The 11,197-nt window shown below is 53.3% G+C and overlaps 1 protein-coding gene across 13 annotated transcripts in view; it reads right to left on the bottom strand.

Annotated features, from left to right (window-relative positions):
- Positions 1 to 11,197, bottom strand: part of ST3GAL4 (ST3 beta-galactoside alpha-2,3-sialyltransferase 4) — a 33,955-nt gene that overhangs the window by 13,587 nt on the left and 9,171 nt on the right. The window contains exon 1 of one of the 13 annotated variants that reach the window (XM_031670358.2): positions 11,036 to 11,053. The exons of 6 other annotated variants lie outside the window; for them this stretch is intronic. Coding sequence is in view for 4 of the 7 variants with exons in the window: in XM_072953975.1 (XP_072810076.1) it covers positions 10,349 to 10,501 (153 nt within the window). In the remaining 3 variants the exon portion in view is untranslated. Of the gene's footprint in view, positions 1 to 9,878; positions 9,897 to 10,348; positions 10,857 to 11,035; positions 11,054 to 11,197 lie in introns of those variants that run through there. 6 more of the 13 variants (XM_072953975.1, XM_072953976.1, XM_072953978.1 and 3 more) reach the window with 6 other exon arrangements.

Raw genomic sequence — 11,197 nt, forward strand, 5'->3', positions numbered from 1 at the left:
CGAATGCTGGCTAAGACTGTGTTCACTTTCTCACCGTCATGCCACTCCACTGGCACAGCACCAACACCCCTGGCTGGTGGTGAGCCAGGCCTCCTGGGCCCTGAACTTGTGTGGCTTTCCTTTTGAACCTAAAAGCAGGACTGTTCTACACCTGCCTGCAAACATCTCGCGTCAGGAATCTCAGGCCATGTTTCCAGCCTGTCAAGCTGTGTGAATCTCGACGGTGCCAGCTAACCCCCAGCAATGCCTCTCAGCTTAGAGCCCTCTGCCAGTATTCCAGCGGGCACCAAGCTGGACGGTGATTTAATGTAACTAACTCAACCACAAGGTAAGGCGAGGTGAGGACACAGGCCACTGAAGTTCTCCTGTCTGTGAATTATAATCCACTTTAATCAGTCACTCTTGGGTGTTGCTGGCCAAAGAACCACAATTCTCTGGAATGAATCAGTCATCTAGATCACCCCTCCTTAGCTCAAAACCTCTCCATGGCTCCCACTGACTCAGAGAGGAAGCCCACGCCCTTGCTCTGACCTGGAAGGACGCAGTGTCTACTGGGCAGCACCTCTGTGCCCTCCCTCCCCATCTCCCTCATGTGCTCGGCTCCACTCACACGGACCTCACCATCCTTGACTGGGCGAGGCCAGCTCCCTCCTCTGGGCCATTGCACTGGCTGTTCCTTCAGCCTGGGATGCTTTTCCCCTAGACATGAGCTTGATAGCTACAATGAGCTCTTCACCCTCCTTCTCCACCTCCAGTCAAAAGTCCTGCACACACCCAACATTTCAGATACCGCTCCTACGCTTACATAGAACTTTTGTTGTTTTTTTCATTCACTGCTGTATCACCAATGTCTAAAACAGTGACTGGCACACAACAGGCTCTCGATACAAATCTGATGAATTCATCCATGGGGCTATTCGTCGGGGACGTCGTTGCCACAGAGCAGGCAGAGCAAGAAGGGACAGGCAGTAGCAATAGGTCAGATACCCGCTCCAGCCCCTCTGGCCCGGCCGTTGGCTCGACACAGCCCGCACTGTGCCCTCTCCCCATCGTGAGCAGCACAGCATGGTCACGGCGGGCCCAGGAGGGAGCAGGCTGGTCTTGGCCCAAGTTCACATGAGGGAGCAGAAGGCAGAAAAATTCCCAATGGCTTCAGGGCCAACAGTGGGCAGGTGGGGGCATCTCTCCAGCCATCCAAGCTTCGAGGAAAGGGAATGGATAGGTTCCCCACTGCAGCGCAGGAAGGCTCTCTGTTCCCCATCCTTGGGGTCCACAAGATACCCCCCAACTGGTGCTCCAGACAGCCTGGGGCTGCAGCCTCCTGTGTAGAAACCCTGTCTCCTCCACTTTATCAGCTGCCAGTCACAAGACACCACAGGATCTTGTGGTGAAAACCATACTTGTGGTGCCTGCCCGGGTGGGGCAGAAGCTTTGAATTCCATTCTCTGGGTGAAAGAGCTGAAGTGCTGTGACGGGTCAGGAATCAAAAGGGCAGGTTCATGCCCAGAATAAATAAAGGAAAAATCCGGTGTGGTCATGGACCTGCCCCAAACTCCCGGGCACAGTCCTTCCTCAGACCTCCCACCCTGGAATCAATGAATTTGGCCCCAAGGAGCCAAAGCTAAAAGCACTACTGGAAGCAGGGTTTGAACCCAGCTCATCACCAGTACGGCCAGTGCCTTCCCTCCTCTGGCCTCCAGATGCCCCTTCCGGAGATGGTGGACGGCACCAGCCCCATCCCATCCCGAGGGGGCCCCCAGCCTCATGTAGAGCACTTGCAATGCTTCTGGTCCAGGCTCAGGAGCGCTGGAAGTGGGGAACACACACACTGGACTTCAAAGACTTAGTACAAAGGGAAACGATCACCTTAAAAATTATTTACATTGATCACACATTGAAATAATATTTTGCCTGGATTGGGTTAAAACGGTAAAATTAATGTCAGTTTCTTATTTTTACTTTTTAACAATGTGGCAAAAATAACTTTTTTTTTTAATTTAAAATTACATGTGTGGCTCATCTTTGTGGTCCCCATTGCATTTCTATTGGACGGCACTGGACCAGACCATCTCCAAGGCCCCACGTGGATGGAACTTCACCTGCCTCCCAGACTCCTTTTCAGGAAGGCTTCACCGCAAAGCAGGGAGGCCTGGGGAGGCCCCGGTCACTTGGACTCACAGCCACAGTGAATACTATACTGTCCCTGGGTCTCAAGAGTGTCACAGCCAATAAGCCCCTGCTCTCCCATCTCTGTCAGGGTTCAGGGCGTGGAGCACAGTTCAACGTGACACTGCCACCGGGCCCACCGGCCCAGACTCCACTCTGCCCACACTCACCCTCTTCCTGAACTTGGCATCTTGCCCCAGTGCCTGCCAGGACGGGTTCACAGCTCTGCCCTACACACCGCACCTTCCTGGGCCCCACACAGACGGCTGTGGTGGGCGGGCAAGCAGGTCATGTGGAACTGTCTCCCCAGAGCCTTCTCTCCCTCCTCTGACCACCAGGAGAATGGTCACCGGGACTGAATCCTGCCTCGGTCACTTGCCAGACTATGACTCTGGGGAAACCACTAAGCACCGCTAAGCCTTAGTCTGCCAATTTGTAAAGTGGAGATAAAGACTTCCTACCAGGTTGGTTGCGGAGGTAAACAAGAAAACGCAGGTAAGGCACCCAGAAAATGCACAGGAAGATCGGCAGTACTCCTGCCTTGTGCGCTAAGTGGAATCCAGCAGCTGCCACTGTGTGGCCTGAGGGGTAGATTCAAACATCATTGAGAAAAACACCATTTTCCAGTCTGTTCTGTGACCAAGAGCACAGCAGTAAAAACTGAACCTTACCAGATGCAGAACAGGATGGCCAAGGGACTGAGGAAGCCCCGGGTGACCCCCAAGACCTCACCAGCACTTCTAAACACACCTTCCTCTCCCCAAAGACAAGAATCTTAGCTCACATGCCCCCATCTGCACTCCAACCTCTTTCGGGATGAAGGCGGGGGAGGCAGGGTCAGTACCAACCCTCATCAGGGGGGCTGATGACAGTATAAATGTTGGGGGATCTGAAATCACTTTAGGGACCCAAGCCCAGGCCGCTGTCCCCAGCTTCCCCTCAAGAGTCCAGCACTCAGACTCCCCCCGAACCTCCAGCCCCTGCTCTGGACGCAGGGTCCCAACCACTCCGGCAGTCCGCCCACCCCATCACCTGTTTCATGTCTCTGTAGCAGGGGCACCACACTGTCTCCTGTGCTCACAAGCTCGTACAACCCAAGAAAGTAGGGACTTCCGGTGGCCCGCAGTATCCCCAGCACCCAGTTTAATACCTTATGTGTGGTAGGTAACTGACAAATATTGAAATGAACAGATGTCCAAATGAATGAACAGATTAGCAGAACAAGTGTGAACAGAAAGCTTCATCAAGTTAAAACATCGCAGACCCATACTTCGCAATTACCTGGGCAAACGAGGTGCCACGGGCTCGTTGGAGGCTCGGCGTAGGGCTTGGCAGAGACAGCAAGGACCGCACTTTCTGACAATCACACGTTGCTGCGCTCACACCCTTATATCAAAGAGGTGTGGTTTCTACAGAACCGTCTTCCACTACTTTTGACACCTTTTAATCAGTGTCGACTCCAAGATGGCTGGACCACACCATGGGCTGATGTCAACACACCCTGTGGGCTCCCAGGAGAGGTACAGGTCTGGAGACACCCTGTTACCCAGGAAACCCCCCTTCTTCCTTACTTGCCCCTCAAGAGGGCTAGCCAGGGCGAAAACCCCAGCCAGCAGTCCCCAGACCTCCAAGTACCCTTCACCTGCTGGAAGTAGAGGAAAGGGGTCTGGACACAGATCTGAGATCCAACCCAGCCTATGCAGTCACAGGCTGGATGTCCCTGGACAAGGTCCTACATGCCTCATCTGTGAAACGGGGGTAGCAAGAGCAAGTTCTGGGAGGTGTGGGAGCCTCAAAACACATCCCGGGATTGAAAGTCCTCAGTCTCAGAACCAGCCCCTGATCAGACCCCTCTCCTGAGCGGTGCCCCCTCTGCAGGACAGATCCTCCCAGAGCTGCTCAGCCACAGGCAGAGGCGGTGGTGCTGTGGTGAGAGTTCCAGCCTCGGACAAGTCAGAGACGGCATGTAACCAACAAATACCAGGATATATCAGTACTCCTTCAAATCAATAAGAAGAAAAGACCAAGGAACCAAAGAGAATAAAGCAAAGGACAGGAAAAGGCAATTCACAGCTTAAACTCACACAACTAATGAACATGAAAAGATGTTCAACCCCACTAAGTGACCAGGGAACGCAGATTAAAACCAAGTATCCCTTCTTGCATGTTCTGGCAGGAGTTCACTGAGTTAAGGGCTTACAAGAGTAATTCATAATTTCTCGTAAGGCTGAAGGTGTGCAGACTCTACAATCCGGCAATTCCACGTCCAGGCGTAGCCCAGAGTCAGCCACCCTCGTACGTCTACACCCACTAGAGATGCTCATTGCAGCACCGCGGCAACAGCAAAAGAACTGAAACATCTTAACTAGCCATGAGTGGAGGGGTGACTGAACAAACTGTGTATCATCACACAACCGAATACCAGACAACCATTTAAACTGAATAAATTACTCTGCATGAATCTATTTGGAAAAACCTGATGTCCAGATTTTTAAAGATTGTAAAAAGATACATATAGTATGATCGCATTAACTTAAAAAAAAACACACAAAATAAGACCATATAGATAGCATGTAAGTGAAAAGAATTAAAAAAAATAGAGGAATCATTCTTGGTGACTATCACATTCTAGGAAGAGATGAAGTAGATTGGGATGGATTGTGCAGATAAGACTTAGGTTTTTTTTTCTAATATTCTACTTCCTTGAAAAAAATCAGATATACAGAAAACATTAACATCTGTAAGTCTGGCTGACTGTCACATGGGATTCTATTATCCTTCATATTTGGAAACATTTTTATATTTAAAAGAGGGAGTATGGCATAGAGGGGAGGCTATAGCTCAGTGGTAGAGTGTGTGCTTAGCATGCTGGAGGTCCTGGGGATTGAACCCAGGACTTCCATTTAAACAAATACATAAATAAATAAATAAAACTAATTACCCCCCCAAAAAAAGTTTTAAAATAAAAGAGGGAGTATAGATTTTAAGACAAAAATTCAGAGGCTATAAAAATAGAAAGATAAATTCAACAACGTAAAGATTTAAGAAGCGGGGGTGGGGGGTTGTGGGAAGGGGAGGGAGAGAAAGAGAATAAACAGTGAAAAGACAAATGAGGAACTAGGACAACTACCTGCATCATACATACATCAGACCAATGAATTCCCTGAGCCTGTAATGCGCTCGTGCAAGGCAAAAAGGAGAAAAGTCAACAGGTCAAATAGAGAAATGGGCTCAGAACATGAATATTCAGTTTACAGAAAGTAATACGACGGCCCCAGAGGAGAGATTCATTCTTCACGGATCCTACCGGCAGAGCTCCAGAAGCCTCAGAGCCTCCGGTGCTGGGGGCAGGGGGACAGGCTCTTTCACGGATCAGTAGTGAAAGTAAAGCCGGGGTGACCTTTCTGGAGGTGACTTGGCAGTGTCTGTCGAAATCCCCCTTAGTCCAGGAAGTCCACTGCTGGAAGTTTATTCTACAGTAAAGTCTCCTATGTTTGCACGAACTTTTCTATCAAGATCTTTACCGCCAGCACTGTTAGTGACGGCAAAAGATGGAAAAGACTTGAAAATCTACCAAAAACCCACAGGGACCTGTTTGGACCCAACACCACACAGACAACGGAACACATTGCCTTTGAAAAAGTGGATACCTACACACACTGCCACAAAACGGTCTCCCAAGCATATGATGACACTGTGAAAAGGCAAGGGGAGAGCAGTGTTTTGTGTCTCTCCAATGTGCTTTCACCAAAAGACTTGTGTGCATACGTGGATAAGTCTCTACAGAAATAGGTTATTTGAAGGATGCAGAAGAAACTCGGCAGTGGGGGGCAGGGGTCGGAAGGGGAGAAAGACTTTCTTTATATCATATAATCATACACTCTTTTTTATGTTTAATTTTTTTAACTAGTGACTGTGATACAGTTTCAACTAAAATTGTGCTAAGAGAAGAGGGAACAAACAAGGAATGTAATCTCTGGCATCTGACACACCCAGACCTGAATTCCGGATCAACCATTTCCAGGCTGCACAGGTGTTGGACAAGTTACCTCTCTGATCTCAAGTTTTCTGTTGGGTCAAATGGAGATAAAAGCAGGGCACTTCCTCCCAGGGTGACTGGACATGCCGGTAAGAGCAGCTCTAAGGTTGTTACCATGGAGAAGAGGAAGCAGCCGGCCTGACGCCAGAGCCTGCATCACTTTTCCCTCTCACGGGTCCAGTGGGCACGGGCCCTCCTGTCCCTCCTTCTGTCCCGCTCTGCAGACAGGGGATGGCAGGGGCAGGGCCACTGGGCATGGCTGTGCACCCTGGACGTGCATGGTCAGGCCTGGCGGGGAAAGCTGGGGCTGAAATTCAGCCCTCCCTCGGCTTGTCAAACCATCGTCCTGGGCAGGGCTGTGTTCAACTGCAGGACCATTTATCCTGCTTTCCATGAAGGCTCTGAATGGGCCAGCAGCGGAGCACTTTAACCCTCCTCCAATCTCTTTGTCAAGTTATAAAGAGCCCAGAGCAAAGATCTGAGTGTCTGCAGACCGGGGGTTGGCCCCGGGAAGGCTGGCCTACTCAACCCATCCATATGTATCTTTGTGTGCATCATTTCCTCTGAATGCACAAAGATACCCTTTTGACTAGCAGAAGTGGTTTGTAGGGAACTGAGTCCTGCCACCTTTGGCCATCCGTACCGACTTCCCAAACCTAGGCCATCAGGGTGATGTTCTCAGTGAGGTCGCCCTGAGGATTAGCCCTGTGTGAGGCCAGGAGAGCCACGGGGACACCTCCCTTCTCCCCACTTGCTCCTCCGAAGGGCTTGTCAGAAAGAACAGCCCTGTCCCAAGGCAGGCTGGGGTCCCGCGGCCCCAGGGACGCGGTGAAGCTGGGCCGTTCAGCAGAAATCGGAGCCTCCAGGGCATGCGGGCCTGCGTGCGGGGACTTCATTAGGGCAGGAAACCAGGTAACAGGCCTGGGCACGCCTGGGGGCAGGGAGACACACCTGACAAATACAGAGGTGAGTAAGAAAATGTGACGTCGAAACACACCGTGAGGCCAACAGGACGGGGCCGTGGAGCAGAAACAGAGCAGCTCCTTGGGAGGGAGGGTCAGCGAGGAGCCGGCTCTTGACCTCAGACCACAGAGGTGGGTGTGTTTCCAGGCCTAAAGAAGAGCCTGTGGTTTGCCGGGTATGAGGAACAGAAACAAGTCCAAAGTGCCTGCAAACAGTGAGTAAGGAAGGGCCAGCATGGCTGCCAGCTCAGCCGCCGGCTGGACAGTCCAGGATGTCACAGGCCACTCCGGGAACCTGGACGTTATGCAAGGTCCCAGAAGTCACTGGAGGGTACTGACAGAGGAACACCCTGGATTCATTTTTAAAAGATTCCTGGGGCGGTTCTGCAGCTCTTGTGCATAATCTTATTTAATTTTTAAAACATTCTACGTGGTAGTCCTCTTTTATTCTGATTTACAGATGAGGAAGATGAGTAATAAATTAAAGGTCCCAGGGTCACCAGAAACAAAGAATTCAAGCAGTCTGAACTGCCCGGAAGCCCAGCTCTGGGTATCCATGGACTGGGGCGAACTGCCTGGGGTCAGTTTGGACAAGGTCTTGCATCTCTTAGGCCTCAGATTCCTCAGCTGTGAAATGGGGGGGGGAGGCAAGAACAAATTCTGGAGGAAAGAGATTCACAGACAGAGAAAACAAACGTGGTTACGGGGGGTGGGGGGGAGCGGGGAGGGAGGGGTAAACTGGGACTTTGGGATTGGCAAATTCAAACTATGTACAGAACAGATGAACGACAATGTCCTACTGTATAGCACAGGACATTGTATTTAATAGCTTGTAGAAGCCTGTAACAAGAAATATGAAAAAGAATATATATACATATATATGTACGTACAACTGGATCACTATGCTGTACACTAGAAACTAATGCAACATTGTAAATCAACTATACTTCAATTTTAAAAATGTTAAAAAAAAAAAAAAAGAACAAGTTCTGGGAGGTGTAGGAGCCTCAAAACACCCCCTGGGATGGAAAGTCCACAGTCTCAGTACCAGCCTGGCCCAGAGCAAGCACTTGGCCCTGGCAGCTGAAGGAGACTCCTGGTCTGGGCCTCCCTGGGCGCCCCTCTCCACTGAGGGTCTGCCCCAGGCCGGCACACGGCGGGGTCCACAGCTCCCACCTGCTACCACAACCACAACCACACTCCTAGCCGCTGGGTCCACCCCACACGCTAAACGGGGCATGCGCAGCTGCCAGGGGGGACAGGGGTACTGACACCCAGGCTCTGCCCTGCACTGAAAGCGCATCCCGCGTCCTAGCCAGGTTCAGGGTGCATTGCTAGGGTCGGGAGGAGGAGGGGGTGGGGGAGAGGGGCATGAGGCTTCACTGGAGAAGCTGCTCTCCCTTCCTGAGTGCAGCGCCTCCTAGAGAAGGTGCCCAGGCCCCTGACCTGTCCACCTGAAGCCATCGCAGTGGGGCATGGCCACAGACCCCCTGCCAGTGCAGAGCCCCTCCCCACAGCCGCTCCAGAGTTGAGCCCTCTTCACTGGAACACCGCCTCATTTCCAGCACGATGTTCCCTCTGCTAGCTGCCGTCCCCTCTCCAGAGCTGGTACTCCCAAAGTCCCCGAGCAGGGACAGTCCAGTTCAGCCCGGGGATCCCTGTAGAAGTGGATGAAATTCCAGCTCTAACCACAAAGGGTGGCTGTCGGCACGGTAACGTTTTGGAGTATCTGGGAGCAGGGATTCAGGCACAGAAACCTCTCTCCCCTGACCTCGAGTTCCAGTAGGGCTCTGGCTTCTGCAGGACCCGAGCCTCCCTCCTTTCTTCACCAGAACCCCTGGCCAGCACTGTGATGCACACTGGCCTGCAGCGGTGGCTCTGAAAGAAGGAGGCTGCAGGGTGTCAGCACGAGAAAGCGCACGTCTTAATTTCTATTAGGAGCACAACAGGGTTAGAGCTGCTAAGGGTCGGATTAGGGCAAAGGGAAAGGGTGGTGCAGGCTGGTGGGGGGCAGGCAGCACAGGCCCCTGTGGCTGGGTCTCTGGAAGAGAAATGAAGCCACAGACCAGGAAAACAAGACCTCCATTTCCCGCGTCCCGCATCTGTCCCCCAGGAATAGAGACGCCACTAAGAGAGGCCCTTTTGAGGTCATTTCGCATTGGTAAGACTTTCCATGAATGAGCTGTATACACACTCTCCCTGAAGTAAAGGTTAACGACGAGGAGAGGGGAGGGGCGGCCAGCCTTCTAGGTGTTGCTGGGGAAGGTGCAGACCCTCCAGTCTGAGCAACAGTCCTTCTGGGGCAGGACCCAGGGCAGAGCAGGTGGGTCTGCCGGCAGGAGGGCTGGCTGATGCTCAGGCTGTCCGAGATGCCCCAGGGCCCCCCTGCCCCAGGGCTCACCAGCCTCTACGGGGAAATGTGGAGGCAGATCTGAGCACCCGTAGCTCCAACCACCCCAGAGCCAGGAGGCAACCGGAAGACACTCTGAAGACCTTCTCAGGCCAACTCTGCTCTGGACCACTAGGACCCTCTGTGTTGAAAGCCTACAAGCACAACTCTGAGCACAAACACAAGGATCCCTGTTCAAACACAAGAGTGCACCCCAGAGCAGAGGAACGTGGTGACCCCCAGACGCACGCACACACGTGCACACACACACACTCCTCCTTTCCCCCACTCCCTGCCCGCCCCACCACCACCCTCAACATACAGCGTCCGGGGCCTGCTGGGCCCCCTCTGCCAGGCCGCTCTCTTCCCCCATCCCTCGTGCAGGGCACTGCCCGCTGGTTCCTTCAACTTCGGCTGCGGCTCCAGCCCAGTTTGTTTGTCAGGTTTCAGGTCCCTTGGGCTACCAGCCAGGGAGCCTGGAGCTGCGAGAGGATCAGGGAGTGGCTAAGCCAATCCTCTGGGGATCTCTTCACCTCCAAAAGTTGAGTAAAGGGAAGCCCTGGGGCAGCCAAGCCCAGATCCCAGAAAGAGAGCCTTGCCCCTTTCAAGCTGAGAGGTACCTGGGAAGGTGGGGTGTGGGGGGTCATAAAAGCAAAGGAGGAGGATATGCAGCCTTAAAGGGGTGTCTGGGGACAAGGGAGTGTCCGGGGGCAGCCCATGGCCAAGGGCAGGCATGGGGCAGAAGGCCCTACCCCAGTGGAGGGCACTGCACAGCACCCAACACTCACTCACCATCCTCCTGGCCTGTCCCAGCCTCTGTGCACCTGCTCCTAATCTTGATCTTCCCACAAACAAATCCAGGAACTCTGAGGCCCTCCCCTGCCACCTTCTGCACTGCTCAAGCCCTTTTGGGCTCAAGCCCCAAGGCATCAGCAACTCCAGCATGTCCTGGCACCCAGTTCTGGGGGTGGCGGCGCTAGAGGGAGGGCAGGACTCGGGCAGTCAGGGCCCAGGGACTGAGGATTCCAGGTCTAGGGCTTGCTGAGCCGGTTTGGGCCTCGCCCACGCTGCCTCTCCCCAGAGCTGCTGGCCTGGGGTCCTACAGGATGTCCCTGGGCACACATCCTCAGTCTCCTCTAATCCTGGGCCTGGCCCGCAGCTCCTCCACTCTGCCCTCTCAGAAGCCATCCTTGTTCTCAAGCTGGAAGAGCAGCAGCTGTGAGTCCGCTGTGGGCTGGGGACGAACACCACCCTCTGGGCCAGATCACATCCAGGGCTCTCTCCAAGGAAGCCTGTGGCAGAAGAAGACTTGGAGAAACGGAGGCAAGGAGGAGACACAGACCCAGAAGGTGGGAGGCCAGAGGACCCGTCCGTCTTCCCGGCCCCTCCCAAGAACGTTGTGCTTGGAGCGGCAGGATCAGGGCCCTGGGACAGGGTGCCACTCACCCCCGAGAACACACCCAAGCCTGGCCAGCTCACCTGGCCATCCCGGCCTGTCAGTCCAGCTGTTCCGGAAAGAGAACGTTTTCTTCTCCCTCTATTTGGGCAGCTGCAGGGACAGTGATGGTGAGAAGAGAATGTCCGACTATTGAGGGAGGGGGCTGCAGGGAGCAGGGCCACAGGGCCTCTGAGGGGGGGCCC

The sequence above is a fragment of the Vicugna pacos genome, chromosome 33, assembly GCF_048564905.1.
Source record: "Vicugna pacos chromosome 33, VicPac4, whole genome shotgun sequence".
Lineage (NCBI taxonomy): Eukaryota > Metazoa > Chordata > Mammalia > Artiodactyla > Camelidae > Vicugna > Vicugna pacos.